The following is a 20,258-nucleotide window of genomic DNA, read 5'->3' as shown; positions in this document are numbered from 1 at the left end:
GTCTCTACAGTATGCTCCAAAGTTCTTATCAATAAGATCATCCTTCAAATGAAACTTTTATGTGTAACTAACTAACATAATTTAATCATAAGTATCATTTGTTTTATTTCTCACTTTGTTTTTACCCCTTCAGACAAGATTTGTGTTACAAGAATTCATTGCTTAGACAGGAAGTCAGTTTTTCCTGACTTCTGTTTCTGAGAACTATCATTTTAATGGACAGAAAATATGTAGAAAATGGGTCCAGTTTTTACTTGGGTGTATTTTAGACTCAGACTCTGTAAATGACACTCACTTCTCCCACTGGATGAAAGGCACAGTGGAGAAACCCACAATGACACTGATACAGGAAATGACTCCCCAGTGAAGTGCCTTGTTTCCCTGAACTGTCTTCAGTTGTTCTTTCTTTATCTAGTAACGAACCTCCAAACACAGCAGCTGAGGGTGCTTTCAGGTGGAATTACAATTAGACATGTTTACATCAGGAGTGTCAAACTCATTTTAGTTCAGGGGTCACATACAGCCTAATATGATATAAAGTGGGCCGGACAAGTAAAATAATATAAATAATACAAATAAGAACTTTTGAGTGAAAAAAGTAAATTCTGTAATGAAAATGTTTACATCTACGAATTGTACTTCAACATAACATGAACAAATATGAACATATATGTGTTGAGATTGAATTGGTCTGAATGTGGAACCTGAACTAAAAGGATTGTTAATATCTTAGAGTAATTTTTGCATTTTACAAATTCATCCCAAGGGCCGGACTGGACCCTTTGGCGGGCCGGATTTGGCCCCCGGGCCACATGTTTGACACCTGTGCTGTAGAGAATTCAGTCTCTCTTTTACCTATCCTAATGTACACACAAACAGCACCTAGCATTAGCATTAGCACAGAACACACATAAAGAGCAGTGAGCTGCTATTGAGGGCATTTGGGGACCTGATCTGACAGAATTAACCTATATGCACCTGTTTTGCAGGATGTTGAACTGCAGGATATGGAGGAAACCCAAGCAGCACAAATAAAACACATAAACTCAACACAGAAATGCCAACAGAGAGTCAAACCCACAACCTTCTTGCTATGACTCAGAAGGGCTAACCACTATGCCACCATGCCACAAGGACTCCTTGAAGGTTTCTTCCTTGATCGCTCTGATTTGTGAGAAAATATGACCTTTATACACTATATTTGGGTTAACAGTGGCAGGTAGCGATGAACACAATCCTTATTTTGTTGGTTTTTTTCAACAGATCAGGACATTACTGACTATGGGCTTGAAGTTACAAAAGGTCAAGACCCTGTTGTAAACATTTTGTTAAGATTTTAAAGATTATAAATATGTGTCCTGTTAAGACCTTGCATGTATTTTGCAGTCCACTGCAAAGGACATTCCATAAAAAATTCTTTCATTCTTTCATTCATTATCTAAACCCGCTTATCCTCATGTCATGGGGGTCGCTTGGACCCTATCCCAGCTACTTACGGCAAAGGCAGGGTACACCCTGGACATTTCACCAGTTCATTGCAGGGCTGACATATAGAGACAAACAATCACTCCCCATAAAAAACTTATCTGAAAAAAAATGTTGCTTCTAATCAAGACAATGTTCATGTAAAATAGCAAAACTTTACTTTCCTGGGTCTGAGGAGGATATTTCAAATGTTACTGCAAAAATGTTCAGAGTTTGCCATTAAAATGTAAAATCTCTGAAATATAAATTGTTTAGTGGTGGAATAGTGTTTTATTGTATATCTAGTCACAAAAAAGCATAATACAGTCATTGTTTTGTTTTTAACCCAACTCATGAACATTCCCACCCTGTGCACCAAAAAAAAAGAAAGATAATTGACAACAATAATAATAATAATAATAATAATGATAATAATAATAATAAATATAATAATAAAATAAGGGACACAGATATTAGTCACATTCTCATATTAATAGACTACTGTGGAATAAATGAGGATCTACCTCTTTATGTGACTCAGAACAGGTTGCCAGGTATTGAAAAACTTACTGCACATTCTCTTGTAGAATATCTGATTTTTTCCAATGTTAAATGATGTACAAGATTCATAAACCAAATTTGGGGGTTGTTTATCTTTCCATTTAGTAGTATTCGTCTATGAGCTAGAAGACTGGTGAAGGCAATCAGATTTTTAGATTTTTGGTTAAAAGAATGTAATGGTAATGCCAAATATTGCAATTGTTGACTCAGGTTCAATATGAGACCCCTATTGCATCAGAAATAAATTCAAATATAGACTGCCAAAAGTTTTTCAGTCTTGAGCAAAGTGGTGGAATATGAATGAACTGATTTTGGAAAATGTGATCAATGAATACAATGAAATATTATATACTAAAATGCATCAGTTGGTAAGAATGGACTTCTGTTTCACTTAGGGATGAAGCGTTTTGATGATATACTTCAATTTGGACAAATGCTTCTTACCGCCTGCAAAAACTGATGTAATTACTAGTTGAAAAACCCAGAAAATCTAATCTGTTTCATACTTTTGTCACATGTTGCATTGTGGATTCAGCTTATTTAGCTCCCACTGCTTTGTTATGAGCAACGGAACACACGCTAACTTTCTTTTATTCTCTTTACTCAGAGCTCTAGTGGTGTGGGACACATGTAGCATCAGGAGAGCTCGCAGCGTGAGAAAACCCAAGATGTCGGAGAAATGAAGGTTTCATGCGTTAAACAGCTATGCTATGCTAAGCTCCAAGAGGTTAACCACAGCACAGACCTCATGACCAGCAGTAAACCCTCAGTGGAGCAGGTCAATAAATATTAGATGATGCCTGTTTAAAGTGACCATCAAACGCTGGTTGAGGGAGCTATAAAGAGGGTAGCATGCCAAATAGTCTCATAGGACATTGTGATAAAGAAGACAAGTGTGTGTTTGTGTGTGTGTGTAAGTGAATGTATTGGTTGGTTCATACTCAAACTATGCATTTAAGTCTCTATGTGCATGTGCCTGGGTAGGCTGTTGTGAAATTCTTGCTAGGCATACAGAATGTGCTAATTGTGGTGTGGGTTCTTGCATGGATGAGAGAGAGAGAGAGAGAGAGAGAGAGAGAGAGAGAGAGAGAGATACGCCGGTACTTAAGTCTACAGGGAGGCCGAGTGGAGATAAGAGTGCACTAACAGCAGAATACTGTATGTGCACAGCGCGGCGTTTCAGCGTGGCAGTGCACCTTGGTCTCATGTGAAGCAGTCTCATGAGACTTAGAGGATTCTTAGTCCAGTCCCAACACACGTACGCTACAACAGCGATAAAGAAAATAAAACTGTTGACTGCATCGGAGTAAACACAGTAACATATCTTAACCCTACGTTCAGGAAAGAAAGAAGAGAAGAAGAGAAGAAGAAGAGTTATGGACAACAAGAGCCTCAGTAATCTCCATAATTGGATGATGAGTCAATCAGAGAAAATATTGAACATAAACTAAATCCTGGTTATCCTGTGCACTGTGTAAGACAATAGTGCAGGCAGTTACATGTTACAAAACAGGCTCGAAAATCACTGATAAAATACTAATACATTTGAATGTGTCCATTGTTTTAACACACTGTATATTTTAATGTTGAACATACATTTCATTATTAGAATTCAATTATTATAATAAGAGTTCTGACTTAATCCAGAATTGAAAACTACAAATAAAACCATCACCCAGAACCAAAACTCAGCCTTTAAGATAGACCATAATTAAATAATGAGTGAATATTTACTGTGTATATAATCATAAGACTGGTATAAACGTTTCTATTACATGTTTGGCCATATCATTCAGCCCAATTTCGGCAATTTAAAAAAGCTTTGGTAGGGTCAGAAAGTACGGTGGCCCAGAGGTGGAACAGGCCCAAAAAAATTATCCACTAGCCCAAGAAATTATCCACGATAAGAAAATAAAGAGAACAGCCGAAAAAGTTATTCACTATTTTTAAATAACTTCATTTTTACCGCACTGACCTCCACGCCCGGTGGGTTACTTCCTTAGCATTAGCCACATTAGCTCAAAGCCTTAAAAATTTTCAACCTATGCTTTTATTTTTTCTGGTGGCCTTAATTTTAAAGCAAGAGACTTTTCGGGTAAACAGCGCCCCCTTAATTGAAAAGGTGGATGATGTTTTTTTGTTTTTTTTTCTTATAGTGGATAATTTTTTGAGCTGTTCTTTTTTTTCTTATAATGGAAAATTTTATTGGGCTGTTCTTTTTTGTCTATAATGGAACATTTTTTGGGCTGTTCTCTTCTTTTTCTTATAGTGGATAAGTTTTTGGGCTGTTCCCTTTTTTTTCTTATACTGGATATTTTTTGGGCTGTTCTCTTTTTTTTCTTATAATGGAAAATTTTTTGGGCTGTTCTTTTTTTCTTATAATGGAAAATCTTTTGGGCTGTTCTCTTTTTTATAATGGATCATTTTTGGGCTGTTCTCTTTTTTCTTATAATGGAAAATTTTTGGGCTGTTCTCTTTTTTTTTTTCTTATACTGGATTTTTTTTTTTGGGCTGTTCTCTTTTTTTCTTATACTGGATAATTTTTTGGGCTGTTCTCCTTTTTTTTTCTTAGAGGTGGACAATTTTTTGGGCTGTTGCACCTCTGGGCCACTGTAAGAAACAGACTGTGATATTTGTTAATACACTGTGAGTCATTTTTTTGTCACATCTCTGCAGATTTTGTCTACATTAATTCAAGCCACATCAGTATTTGAACCCAAGCACAAAACACTCACTTCAACCAGCTCATACTGTAATTCCAGTAGGTTGTATTTTTGGCAGTAAACAAATACAATGTGATGTCTGCAAACAATGTGTCACATAAAAAAAAAACTCCATCAGTGGTTGTTGCACTCGAACACTGCTGACATGAAACATATGCATGATTTGCTGTGAGATTCAATAGTATTATTTTATTCTTGGGAATGAATTGAGAGATTTGAGCGTTTTCTGTTTCATCATTAAAAAGTCCCAGTCTTTGCAGCAAACTGCTGACTCCCAGTATGGGTGCCCTCAGACCTGCCACTTAAAGGTGGGGAGGTGGTGGCTTTAAAATCGATCGCCAAATTAGCAGCGGCCATGGTCCACAGCGAGAAATGAATTTCTGACTGTAGCAGCCATTTTTACCAGCTGCTGCTACGTTAAGCTGTACAATCATTCCCACTGATTCTACAGTTCATCCTCTCTGCTGCATTTTTTCTCCCCCTGCTGGAAACAAGTAGCTGGCGGCTGCACACTGACCCCTGTGGACAACAATAAGTACTGCACATCATGTTGTCTTTTACAAGTATGTTCCTGTGTTACATGAGGAGGATGTATCACAGTCTGCTTACATCACAGAGTATAAAATTACAGTATTTTTACTTTAAGTATAAACAGCACAATCATTTAGTGTTGGTACTGATCATCATGACATAGAATGACTGGCAACACTGTGTGCAAAAAAAAAAAAAAAAAAAAAAAAAGAAGGATTTTCTTGATACTTGCATCCATCCAGCTCAGTTGTATTCCACTGTGTTCTACTATGGAGCATTGTAAAGTTTCTGCCTGTGCTGCTGTCCTAGCAGTGTGTAAGTGTGTGTGATAAATCTGCTCGCTTATCATTTCCCACAGTAAATCCCGGCTAATGAGCAGTCTACAAGCGTGGGCCAAAAAGAGACGAGACAATAAAGGAGAATCAAAAAAAAAAAAAAGAGAGAGAGAGGGACGGAACCCAATGAAACACACACAAAGAAAATATTTTAACATGGAAAAAAAAAAAAAAGATGCTTTCAGTAGACACATTTTTATCTGTATATGTAGCCTCATAACAAATATCCAAATGTTTCTGTTTTTAAGCCTAAATGTATCAAGCCTAGTTAACATTAAAGGTCTAGTATCAAAAATACTATATTCACATGAAAATGAGAATTGTGTTTGTTACCTTATAATGAGATGTTTATATAGTGTATGTGGGTCGCATTCACATTCATTCTTCTACTTTTCTTTCTAGTTTTACAGCAGGTAGCATAAAGCCTTACTATTACTATGTTGGAATGTGGAGCAGAGATAATATCTGCACAAATACATACAGCAATCCCTAACTGTATGAAGGAGTTCTACGATTTATAGTGGATTGCTTACTTTATTTAATCAATTCTACAAAGGCAAAATAATTTACAAATATGTCCATGCATGATTCATATATTAATTCTCAGAGCTTACCAAGGTCAGAGCAGTTAATAAAATTAGCCCAGAATTTATAACAAAACTGAGATGTTTTAACTCATACTGATACGTGAGAATGAACTGTACACAGTAGAACGGAGCATTTCTATCGGAGCGTTTCTAATGGGGTTCAGGCAGTAACTGAAGGTAGTAAATAGTAAATATACTGACAGACATGGTCGATTTATTGTGTTTTAACAATCTGAGTCAATAAAGTTTACATATTTCATTTAAGGCCACATGGCAAAGCCTGATTTTAACCGTTTTTATGAACCAGTGAACCAGAGTTCATAGGCATGAAGTAAAGAGTAAGCCTCTGCTGCCATCTAGAGGTAAACATAAAAACTAACATTCAGTTGAATATGTTTTTAACATTTCCTCTTAAAATGAGACAGAAATGTAGCTATTTAGAAAGTGAATGTATAGATAAGATAAGATAAGATAAGATAAGACTTTATTGATCCGACAATGGGGAAATTTCAGTTGACAGACAAAACATACTACGCACCAGTGCAAGAGAAAGACAGGTAGAAAAAACCACAAGTGAGAATGAAATATTAAGGAAAATGAGAAATTTGGAATTTATATAAATATTTATATAAATAGAGAATTATATCATTTCAAATGTGAGAGACATATAAATGCATTTTAGATTATAATGCAGTGGCTCCTAACCTTTTTTGGTTCATGACCACATTTTAACATCACAAATTTCTGGTGACCCCAGACATTGAAAACAGAGACATTTTTTTTGCCAAAATTAGTTCGTTTTTGATCATGTAATAGTTTGCTATACATGTTGCAAATAAAATTAATTTTAGATTACATTAGTCTATATAATGTATATTACTATGGACAGAGGCAGAAAAGCCAGGTGTAGATTACTGCACAAAGTCAGAATTTTATTTTCCTTGGTCAGGATATGTACAGTCAGTCCAGCTTGGATTTACAAGGCTGACAATTAATACTGAACAACAAGAACTCAAACTATGAATTATGAAAGAGCTGTAGCATCTGAAACTGACCACAATGAACATTTGAAAGATAAACAGAACCACAGTGCTTCAGTTTCAGCTTCAGTTTGTCATGTCTTTTATACATTGGAATTGTCTCTGTCAACTCCCCTATAGTTTTTATCAGTATATATTTTTTTAAAATTTTTAGCAATTATTAGAAATTTAGGTGACCCCATTTGAATTCCAGGCAACCCCATGTGGGGTCCCGACCCCAAGGTTGAAAAACACTGTTATAATGCATGAATCCAGTGTCATTGTTCATTGAAGAGTTGAAAGGGTTTAACTACTTGAAATCACTTCAACAGGTTGAGACACATTAGAGTAAAGGGGGAAAAAATTATGCTCACAACAAATTCAGACTACACTGTAGAGTCCACCAGTGGTGACCACCCACTGGTGAAACAGCAAGTAATTCAGTGTTCCTTTGTGTTTTAACATTGAGGCTATGACTGTTGGTGACCACTCTGAAATCATTCATATAATCTCATTAAATGGAAATGTACTTTTTTGTATTTACCACCTGTGAATTCTATAGAAGCAGAAACAGAATGCGGCTCTTCAACATGATCTAGACTGAGCCAGTTTGTTTTCAAACATCAGATATTCTTAATTTAAGTTATTTATTGATAAAATGGATTGTGAAGAATTGAATTTTTGCTGCAAGCAATTTTAAAACAGCTTATTTCCTTTTTCAATTTGCCAGATTTTTGTGTCACAATTAAATAAGAAAAAGCTGAACTTTTACATGTCATGTTTACAACAGATGCTCAAGACACCCAAATGCTTAATATTTAATAAGCTATGTGTTGTGTTACAGGTGGAGCATCAGAGTTAACCAAAGTTTTTAATACGACTTCCAAAAGATTTTTTTAAAATCTAATTTTAACATTTCTAAAGTGATTCATCAGCATTTTTAAAAATAATATTATCCTCTGAATTTAGCTTTTTTCAGTGAAAATCAGGTATTTCCTATATTTAATTTACTGATCATGTAGATGTTCATAAAAGTTCAGAGTAAATTCAAAACTTACTTTAACAGAACAGAGAAAGCTGAAGGAAAAGTAAGTTCCAACAAAATATATCATTAAATGAACATAAAGACAAGTTGTTTTTTTCTTAGTGAGTCAATGTTTCAGAAAATGCTGGTGTTTCTACATTCACTATGGAACCTCTGAACATCCAAATGGGTCAAATCTGATGAACATGAAAAACTGAGAAACTACATTTTAGACCAGTAGAGCTTTTTGGAGACTGTTTAGGTCTTAGAGGGTTAAACATCCGTTTGATCCTAATTCAAATTGTATAATCAGAAAGGGAAAAATAGTCCCATGCTCTAATATTTACCTTAGAATTATTTAGCCTTTAGCTTTAAACACAAGCATTCACTGTGCAGTTGGTGCAATAATCATATGCAATGTCACAACGTTCATTTCCATCATTTTCCTGGACATAATGTTACTGAACCTAGACCTGACCAACTGAATCAACCCCAGATCATAACACTGCCCCCACAGTCTTGCTGTAAGCACTAGGCATGATGGGTAATCTCTTCCACCTCTCTTCTCACCCTGATGCACCCATCACTCTGTAACAGGGTCAGTCTGGACTCATCACACCACGACCTTCATCCATTGAAAAATAGTCCAATCTTTATGCTCTGTAATGAACTGATGTTTTTCTTGTTTGTTTGTTTGTTTTTTAAGAAATAACAAATACTCACTGCATCAGTTAGACCAATAGTTCCCAACCTTTTTTGGTTCATGACCCCATTTTAACCTCACAAATTTCTGGCGACCCCCAAACACTCAAAACTGAGACATTTTTTGCTAAAATTAATTTCTTTTTGATCATGTAATAGTTTGCTACACTATGTTGCAAATAAATGTTAATTTTAGATTAAATTTAGGTTATATAATATATATTATTATGGATGGAGGCAGAAAAGCCAGGTGTAGATTACTGCACAAAGTGAGAATTTTATTTTCCTTGGTCAGGATATGTACAGTCAGTCCAGCTTGGATTTACAAGGCTGACAATTAATACTGAACAAACAAGAACTCAAACTATGAATTATGAAAGAGCTGCAGCACCTGAACCCGACCACAATGAACATTTGAAAGTCACATGATCAGTTCAATCAAGATATGCCCTCTCAGATATGATATCCGGTATTTTTACCTCCGCCAAGGAGATTATGTTTTTGTCGGCGTTGGTTTGTCTGTCTGTCTGTCTGAGTGCAAGATAACTCAAAAAGTCATGGACGGATTTAGATGAAAATTTCAGGGAATGTTGATACTGGCACAACAAACAAATTATTAAATTTTAGCGGTGATCAAGGGTGGGGGGGCACAGGGGCCCGCTGATCTGCCTTGGCGGAGGTCTGCTCTCTCCGAGTGCTTCTAGTTTTGAACTTGATTTTTACTTGGAAAAGTGTGTGGTGTTTTAATTGCAATTAAATATATACTGAATCATTAAAAATATTTATTAGTAGTAATTTTTATTAACTTTGATCATTCATTCATTATCTGAACCCTTATCCTCACTAGGGTCACGGGGGTCGCTTGGAGCCTATCCAGCTACATAGGGGCGAAGACGGGGTACACCCTGGACAAGTCGCCAGTTCATCGCAGGGCTGAACATATAGAGACGAAGAATCACTCTCACATTCACACCCATGGGCAATTTAGATTAACCTATTAGTGCATGTCTTTGGATGGTGGGAGGAAGCCGGAGTACCCGGAGAGAACCCACGCAGACACGGGAGAACATGCAAACTCCACAAAGAAAGGTCCCACCCCCCCGTCGACTGGTGTTGGAATCGAACCCAGGACCTTCTTGCTGTGAGGCACGAGTGCTAACCACTGCACCACCGTGTCACCCTAACTTTGATCAATTACTAAAAATTTCAGGCGACCCCATTTGAATTTCAAGCGACCCCATATGTGGTAGCGACCCAAAGGTTGAAAAACACTGAGCTTTAGAACACGCTCACTGCAGTAATTAATATGTTAAATCCAGGTGGGAACTTTTTTCTGTGTGTATTTTGTGAAAAAAAAAAAAAAAATCAAAGTAAAACCTAATTTGATTTAAATTATACACTCTTTCTGTGCTCGTGCTTCAGCTTTCCTGCATCCATGTGTCACCTCCATAAATCCAGCAGTAGAGGGAGACAAATTACTGCTATTCTCAAACATGAAGCTGAAGCAGAGTGTGGACCAGTGCCCTCGGTGCTGATATCTGCATGAGTGTGTGTTTTTTCCATATACTTACTGGTAACAGTGAGAACATTAGTCTTGACCTCGGCGGTGATCTGGAGGCGACCTCTCCTCTCAGTGTGGTCTGTCCCACACAGGCTCGGCACGTTGGCCACGCAGCGCTTGTGGATGTTCATCATACAGTCTGGTGGATATTTAGCAGGAGAGGTTTTTTTTTTTTTTTTTTTATAAATGTGCTGCAATGATGATATGTGCCAGTAACATCAATACTGATATACTGTAAGTGTAGGTGTGAATACAGGTATGCTATGCCAGCTATGTGCAGAAATCCCCCTCAGCTAAACATAGCATTGTGTGGTGTATGGTCTAATGCAAACAGGATTATTAAGACGAGTGGACATGCTGTGAGTACATACGGTCACATCTCATGCCCTGGTGTATGAGGCCGTAGAGCAGAGAGCCACAGTGGTCGCAGAAGGTAGGACTGGAATAAGTGTGGATCTTAAACTTATGCTTTGCCCTCGGGTCCTAGAAAGGAGAGAAAGAAACATAAACATCTAAGTATTAATCATTTGCATTACTTTACATCAAAAACTACCACAGAATACAACCCACAGCCAGAAATAAATACAGTATATTAAAGCAACACCTTCTGCAAAAAGGAACACACTTTTAACTCTTTACTGTCTAAATGTATTTATCGTTATAGGAAAAAAAAAAACAAGTGTGCTAATGCTGTGATGCAGATCCTAAATGAAATGGAGATTGTTAATTTGAATGTGGCACCGACAATAACTATGATGCAAATTAGTGACATTAGGCATAAATGTCATAATAAAACAAATGTTCCAATCTTAGGTATGTAGATTATTTTAGTGACGCTGCTTCTGATAAGTTATTCAAGTCAACAATCCAAATAAAACAAAAATTATTCAAAAATCAATAGAATGTCATGAAATTAAGGTATACACTGAAGCTGATTTCTAACTTGATTTATTAATCATAGATAACAAGGTAACATGTAAAAGTGTTGAGCAGCACCTCATTACAAAAATGGTGGAATATTGAGGTGAATTTGTGACAATAATCAAGGGTTAACTTACAACTGCAATTTTTTTTTTAGCATAATTGGGCAAAATTTCATAATTATCTCTACGGATTAAGGATATTTCATTTAAATGGCCTGAGAGGACACAAAACTTCTGCTTCTACTCTTTGCCTGGGTTTTCAGGTTCAAGAAAAAAACTATGCTGTGATGTAGATTTTAGCTAAACAGGTAGGTTCAAGCAGGGAGGAGGGTTAAATAAATGATTGATAGCTGTAAATACTAATTGTTTCTCAGATTCAGTCAGACACAAGTGGCTCCATTTATCTATAATAGCATGAAACAACAACAAATCATGTATATTTATATACTTAGCGCCATTAAAAACGCACGGGTCAGAATAATATGTATATTTGGAGATATATTAAATTAACTGGTTTGGGGTTACCTTCATATTAAACAGGGAAGCACTGGTCATTAGAGAATGAATTGTAGACAAGTTGTGACCAACTTTACAGGTACTCAGAAAATGAAAGCGTCATCCTTCAATATCAGGTTTGTCCACCTCTGGCTTCCAAACAAGCAGTGCGCCAACAACACATGGAACTGATAAGGCTCATGATCCTGTCCTGAGGGATCCGATCCGATCAGGCACCAATCTGGCTCTCAGACTGATTGTACTGTGATGACGGCGCAGACGGCAAGCGACTTCACCACAGCTCAGACCTGTTTGTAACACGCCAATGGCACGTTCTCTTTGTTGTATTGTAAGTTGTGGCATTTTGAGCTGGAAAAAACATTTGGGCGTTTTCTTTGCTGCCTTTATATCGGCTATTGACCACACCTAAAGTTACCAGTCAAGCGTGACTCTAAACAAGAGATTCAACTCAATGTCCGACATTAAGGGATTAGTCCAAACGCTGACGTCGCACGTATCGGGAATGAAAAAAATACAGATGTTAACGGTGTTCCTCATCTCGTGAGCAACAAATACAAAATAGGCATCTGAGCAAATCATTTTCTGGAAATTACACCACATGGTTGGACACGTATGTTTTTAAAGGTGTTAAGTATATGAGGGAGCTAGTGTTTCTACTTTCAAATCCACTAGAGGGAGTAGTGAGTCACTCTGCTGGTGACCCATGGTGAGGAAAACTAACAGCACAGGGCCTTCGACCAAAGTGTCTGAAATTGACCGGATGGAATGAAATCCACGAAGAAAAGAGCCAAAGAAAGTGACAAAGTCAGAAAATCTAAAAACAATGTTGTTGTTTTCACTCCTGGACACTGATCTAAATAAAAAAGAATGGAGTTTGATGCTGAAATCATAGCGTTTCTTCTACACGGGTGAGTTTGATTATGAGGTTTATGAAGATATAAAGTCATTATCTGATGTTATTATCTTTGTTAAGTTCAACATTTGCTGATCAATAGTTCAGACTAAACTGTGACAGTTCTGATCTTATGTGGATGATTCCAGATCTTTAGTGCAGCTATTGACAACAAAAACTGTACAGAAAACAGAGGTGATTTGTAGTTTTACTGTGACCGTTGTCTGTCTAAAAACAGAGCTAAGCTAACAGAGCTATAATGTAAACTATCAGCTGATGCAGCACGTGAAGATCGTAAGACAGTGTTCTTTTGAGCAACTGTCAAAAAAACCAGCAAACCAGAAGAAGAAACATAATGATGTCACACTACAAATGTGTGTAAACAATGAGCTTTATACTTTATTCAGTGAGTGATACAGTCTGTGGATACATAGCACTGATTTGTTGGTGGTTTTGGTAGAACTAGGTGTGTTCTGGTACATGACTGCCTCCCTCAATAGCTTAGAATATCAGTAACACATGTAAACCCTTTAACTCTTAACCCTGTAAAACCTGACCCATTAAAAACTAGCCACAAAATTAACTTTTTCGGAATTGAAAAGTTTATTAGTCCTTTTAACATAATCCAAACAAAAATTTTGCCATATCATTTTGTTTATGATATATTTTTTGTATCACATTCAATACAATGGGCTTTTTTGGCAACTTTTTGCTCACAACAATGTTAACTTTAGATACAAAAATACATTTTACCATTAACATTTTGAAAATATATAACATTTCAAGTTGTTGTTTTTTTTTTAACGTACAACTTTTTATTTTCCTTGAATGGCACCATAATTTCATTATTTTTAAATATTTTTTATGTTCTTAACGTAACTTTTTGAAAGTTACCAAAGACTTTCCTACAAAATGTGTTGGATGATTTAATGTCAGCAGCAAAAAAAGAATTTCTTTTTTTTTTTTTTTCTAACTTGTCTTGTCCAGCATCATAACAGCAGAATGGTAATCTGGCTGCCTTTAAGTGCTGAACAAATTTGCTTTGCCCAGGGTAACTTCATAAAGTGCATGAAGCTCCCCTTCATATTCTACTGTCTTTATTATGAGTTTTGTTAAACCACATTTCAATGCCGGACCTGACATGGGGGGGGGTTCAGCAGGAAAGAAGAAGGTTTTGAAGATCCTCACAAGACAATACCAACAATACCATCAGTAACAACCATGGTGATAATTAAAATGGTAACAATAACTACAACCAGAACTGAGGAAACTGCGCAGAAACTGGCTGTCGTGGGATGATAATCCACCAGGGGGCAGAAAACACATATCAGGTCAAATACAACAGGTTTTTTAAGAAAAGTATTGATCTTGTTGATAAGATAAAGGTCTCAGAACTTGGTGTAGCAAATATAATACAAATGGTTTCATAGGGTTAAAGACTAATAAACAGCCACAACTGTCAGTTTTTTGTTGTCTATTTAAACAGATTGCTATCTTCGCTCAGCCAACTTGGAAACTCCATAGTCAAAAGAATGAAAGCAAGAAAGGGCATTATTAAATATTCAAATGCATTATAATTTGTGGAAAGTTCATGAGTAATTTCCCCTGTTATATGTCATTTTATCTCACATTCTGTGTCTATATCTGTCTTACTTTCCACCCCTGTGCACATTCTGTGTATAGTAAAAGTAGCATCTATAATTCAGCTCTATGCCTTCGTTTATGGGCACGCCACATGCTGAGTGTGTGTGGGTGGAAGTCTATAGCAGGGCTCCTGCACTGTCATCTGATCAAGATAAGTTTCATCAGAATAACTGTGTTGACATCAAATTTGAAAGGCTATAAAGACAGGTACACATTTGACCTGTGTGTGTTAGAGAGAGAGGCACAGAGCTCAGTATGGAGTCAGTGTAGCATGATGTTTGTGTGTCTTTGTTCAAACACGAACAGGATAACATGTGCATCCTCTACAGTAAGGTTATAAGTTCAGGGCTCATTATTTGACTGAATAATGCACAGAATAGTTCCCTGATCACTGGTTCTACATTATTTCTTTCATTATTTGGGGATGTAAAAGCTTCTACAACAGTCCTTTTTTCTGAAATGCGTTTTGTTTTGAATACTGCTAACACATTTGCTGTATATTCCAGTTGCACATATATGGCTACAACTAAAGACTGAAAAATGCATATGCATGATTGAGCATTTCAGAAATAATTTTGTAGAAACAATTTGGGATCATCTGGACAGAGAAAAGGATAAAAGACCATGAAAGCATTCTGGGATGTTTTAAAGGTGTTTAAGGTAAAGCAAAGAGTTTTTTGTCCATGTTTGTGGGCAAGACTTTCACAACTTTATTAAAAAATACCAAAGGACATTAAAAAAAAAAATCAATGAAAAATGAAAAAAAAATCAAGCTATTTTTTTCAAAAAAGAAAAAAACCTGTACTGTCCTGAGTGTTTCTCTCATTTCTGTGTGTTTCAATACTGTCCACATGTTTCCTGCATATTTCTGGTTAGAAATAAAGACACGACCATTACAACCCTTCAGAAACAACAAACTCTAAAGGCACCTAAGACTATTTATACAGTACTATATACATTCCAGATTAAGAACAGGAGTCTCAGGTACCACTTAAGGCTGTTCCATACAAAGATACAGTATATATGCCTATATTTTATTTCATTGTGTCATCTTTATTTACTTTTCATCACTTGGACACCACTTTGCATTCACACAGCACAGATGCAGGCAGGAAATTTGCACAAAGACAACACAAATATGGGACACTGAACGAGGTCAAACAGAAGGACTCCTTGAACCTAGAAGAGGGGCTACTTCTACCACATGGGCGTAGGTTGACGCACAAAAAAAGTCCTTGGCTGGTCAATTAAACACACTCTACACACCATTAATCTGTTTAACCACCTATGTAACAATCCTATCAAACTGTACAGGTGTGTATAGATGTTCATAGATGGATATTTCATATTTAGTTACATGTGTAATTGGACATTTGCAGGCTCAACTCATCAACAGAATGAGAAAAAGAAGGGGAATATACATTTATATCTGAGTATTTTCATTATATTCATTATATTTCATTATATTGTGGAGGCAAATGTTTTTTTTTCTAAAATTTGTACATTTATTGGTACAACTGCCACATTAAAAACAAACGCATTCCAAAATCAATCATTTAAAACCAATACTATAGATCATCCTAAAATGGGCCATTCCACACTTTTTTAAAGAGAATTTTGACTTTGATATTTTTGCACCTAAATAATAAAAGCATTTTCATACTGTGTTATTACTACTTTTCATTTAAGCTGTCACGATTATGACTTTTTATGAGTAATTTAATTTTCTTATTCTTTGACACTAGTAAATATAATCATTTTGTTCAACATTCTTTTATTGGAATCAAGGTAAAAAAAAAGAACAAAACAATACTTTTGAATTTTCCACATAACTTATATACAAAACCCTCCCTACAAAGTCCCAAGTAACGTATCCCAATCCGAGATTAATAAATAAATAAACAAATAAAGGTAATAATGTTAGTAGGTGTATACTCAGGTATAAATAATTAAACAAAAAGAAAATGAGAGTGGAGTTGGTCTACAAGCCAGGTTTGAGAGCAAATGGGGTTGTGTTGGGCTGTGTAACGACACGTCGTCCCTCATGATCGAATTTAAAACTTCATGAATTGTCAGGGAGGGTTTTTAGTGTGTTAATAATGGGCATTACTGGGTTCCAGGTAGAGTAGAAGAGGTTTTTGGTATAATATAATCCTAACAATACAATACACAAATAATAAGCCTTAAACAGAATGATAACGAACCAAATCTCTGTACAGGAATAATAAAGTCAGTTAACCTTAACCTTAACCTGTAAAGACCCAAACAACCACTGGCGAAATCATTTACTGATATAAAACTTAAATAACTGTTGATTCATTAACCCTATCAATACATGTAAAAAATTGGTGTAAAATACAGTTTGTCATCTTTTCATGTTCATCAGATATGACCCATTTGGACGTTCAGAGGCTCCGTAATGAACATGGAAACACCGTCATCTTCTACAACATTGATTCACAACTAAAACCCACAGAGTTGGATCAATAACGGTGGATGGAGACACTGGGTATATGTTCAGGTAATGATAGATTTCCATTTTCTCCTTTTTGATATAATTACCCCAGAGAACATCTCGGCCACTTTACTTCGGCCAGACATGGTGTTAACATCAGAGTCAACAAAGCAAGTGGTTCTGGTTGAGCTTACTGTCCCCTGGGAGGACAGAATGGAGGAGGCCAACGAACGCAAGAGGGCCAAATATGCTGAACTGGTGACTGAGTGCCGAAGCAATGGCTGGAAAGCCCGCTGCGAACCAGTCGAGGTGGGGTGCCGGGGTTTTGCTGGCCAGTCACTACCCCAAACCCTAAAACTCCTTGGAGTAAAAGGTCAGCTGCAGAAGAGCCATCAAGAGCATCATAGAGGCTGCAGAAAAAGCCTCAAGGTGGCTATGGATCCGGAGAGGAGATCCGTGGAGTAGTGGGCCACTTGGACACAAGCCGGGGAATGATCACCCCGGCTGGGTCGCCCGAGCGAGGGTGTTTGATGATCAAAGACCCGAAACACCCTATGACCTCGGGTTCATCACTGATGATGTGTCCAAGTAGCACCTAGCGGTGTATTTAAGAACCCTCAACATTAATTTGAGCTTTTGTGGACATCAATCACAATCGGTGAATTAACCCTTTCATGCATGAATTACGTGAACCTTAGTCAAGATTTTTTTGCTGAGTGTTTTTATTCCTCTTTGGGCAAAAAAAAATAACAATGCGATTGAAATTTTTTTTAACAACCTACTTTTCATGGAGTTACAAAAAACGTGTTTAATTTTTGAAGCAAAGAAACATGTATTTAAAACCCATTATCAGAAAGTGATAAACTGTGAGAAAACTATAAAATAAACATTTTTAATGTAGCTAATCTGATGTTTTCGCATATTTTAACATACTCTAATACTAGCTGTTACTCACTTCATGGAGGTAATATGCAAAACAAAAAAGAAAGAAAACTGTTAATTACAGTCTTATAACAATTAGCAACTAATTTACACTCAAATATGTCACTGCAGATCAGGTTTATCAAGAACAGCAAAGTTACAGTAATGCTATGAATGTCAGTGTATGGGAAAATGCATGAGTGTCCACTGTGTTGGCTGATATGCAACTAAAACAACAAAACCTGTGAATATACAAGAGAACGGCTGTAGAATAGCTGTCCAATGCAGTGACCACTATGCATGAAAGGGTTAAATATAGGAAAATACCTGATTTTCACTTAAGAATGCATAATACTGACCATAATATTAGAATAAATGGTGATAAATCGCTTAAGAAAAGTTAAAAAACAGAGAAAAAATAATTTGGGAACTGCCACAAAAGTAGCGTTGGGTCTGTCATGATCTGTGCCTGTGTGGCTCTCGGCTCCTCCCTCTCCTCATCTCCTCATCCTTATCTGACTCACCTGCTGGCGCTGCGTGGCTGCAGCCAATTACCTCCAGCCTATTTAAGGCTTTGGTTTGCAGCCATGCAGCGCTGGTCCATTCCTCTTCATTCCACACCATAACCCGGACATTCTGCCATCTTCCTCTACGGACTCTGACCCAGGTTCTGTGTGTTTTTTGTCTTCCTTTATGGACTCTGACCCCGGTTCTGTATTCTCCGTTGTTTTATTTTCTTTTGTGTTTAATAAACTTGTGTTTTCTTTCCCTTCAGTATGGTGCATTTGAGTCCTCTCATTTCCCCCGTTGTGACAGAGTCTTTATGAGTTAATGAAGAAGAGTCATTTACTGGCATTGAATACTTGAACGTATGGATACAAATGCATTTCAGCAGAGGGTATATTTGACGTGAATGACCTACATAAACAAATACCAAGATATTAGTGATCATGGTCACAAGGTCGCACATTTCTGTGATTTTGTAAATGAAGATGATTATCAGAATTACACAAAATAATTGCAATGAGGTGATTATGATTACATGATAACTGCAGTAGGCCTACATCTAAACACTTTTTCCACTGCTTCTTTTATTTTTCTAGTATATAATATGAAATATAGCCCCAAACAGACCTTTCCATGAGCTCATTTATTTCTGCTTACGACTAAATGTCCCAAATCGTGACACATATTGCTCTCTGGATAAGACATGACCTATTACCAGGACACGAGATTTATACAAATTCTCCTTTCAGGATCATCTGTAACCGAGGCATAACTAGAGCAGAAACAGAGACTATTTCTGTCAGTGGAACGGGTGTGTTAAGCGTCCATGTGTGTGTGAGTGACACCTGCAACCATGGCTCAGTGCACAAACACACACATCCCCTAACTGCCTAAAGTACACATTTACATTTTATGTAGCGTGACCATGCTGAAAGTATAGCATAAGTATACTCAACATCTACAAGGAGCTGATTGATTTCTTCCTCTCCTCTACACCTGTCCTGGAAAATATTGTTTCATTTAAACTGCCACTTCCAAAATTATACCCATCTTCCCCAAGGTGTCTTGTGTGCGCCTATAATTGCCTGATGTGTGTAGATGTGTGTGTTTCTGCGCACAACTCTGCATGTGTGTTTGTTTCTTTGCCGCTTCTCGTCTTTCTCAAGGACGAGACCACCTCCTGCTTATTTTTGTTCCTCTGAAAAGCGAGGGTACATTGTGCTGCTGCAGCTCCAGCAATGAGCAACGCCACGCAGGGAGTGATACGTATGAGGGCTGATGAGGGAGGATGCCAGCCTCTTTATAAACACTGATGATTAAACCCGTTAAAATTTCGAAGAATAGATCAACAACAATAAGACGTGGGAAAAAAAAAAAAGAAAAAAAAAAGAGGCAAGGCATGAAAACACTTATCCTGCCTCCTCTTCTTTTGTGAATTCTAACATTTGAACTCTTTTTGACAACCGATCAGTCAAATGTGGTGGAAAATAGATGTTGTGGTGCCAGTACATCTGTCAGTCAACTTTACTGTGCTTGAATTGAAAAGCCTTCTGTCAGGCCTCTGTTTAGCAGTGGGAACACATTTAATACTTTTAAGAGACATGTATGCAAAAGAAATCTGTCCCCCTTCCACTCAAAAGCAGGATTTTTTTTATGTTCCAACCTGTCTTCAGATGCTGCCACAGAGTCCTTATTCAGATAAAAACATATAAAGCAAGGAGCGATGCTGATATCTTCACTTTTCTTCTTTTCTTCACTTAATTCTCTTTGGAATATTAACCCACAATGACCCAGTGCTACTTTTGTGGCAGTTCCCAAATAAATTTTTCTCTCTAACCTTTCTTAAGGGTAATTCCGTGCCAAATCACCAGATTTTAGAGAAAGTTCCCGACT

At 36.9% G+C, this 20,258-nt stretch overlaps 1 protein-coding gene across 2 annotated transcripts in view; it reads right to left on the bottom strand.

The window, feature by feature from the left end:
• Window positions 1-20,258, bottom strand: part of prkcbb (protein kinase C, beta b) — a 199,517-nt gene that overhangs the window by 96,685 nt on the left and 82,574 nt on the right. For both annotated transcript variants that reach the window (XM_030141271.1, XM_030141269.1), the window contains exons 4-5: window positions 10,879-10,990; window positions 10,518-10,646 (exon numbers count right to left, since the gene is read on the bottom strand). In XM_030141271.1, coding sequence (XP_029997131.1) covers window positions 10,518-10,646; window positions 10,879-10,990 — 241 coding nt within the window. The remainder of the gene's footprint in view (window positions 1-10,517; window positions 10,647-10,878; window positions 10,991-20,258) is intronic.

The sequence above is a fragment of the Sphaeramia orbicularis genome, chromosome 8 (assembly GCF_902148855.1).
Source record: "Sphaeramia orbicularis chromosome 8, fSphaOr1.1, whole genome shotgun sequence".
NCBI classification, from domain to species: domain Eukaryota; kingdom Metazoa; phylum Chordata; class Actinopteri; order Kurtiformes; family Apogonidae; genus Sphaeramia; species Sphaeramia orbicularis.
This window is presented reverse-complemented; position numbering and strand designations above follow the sequence as displayed.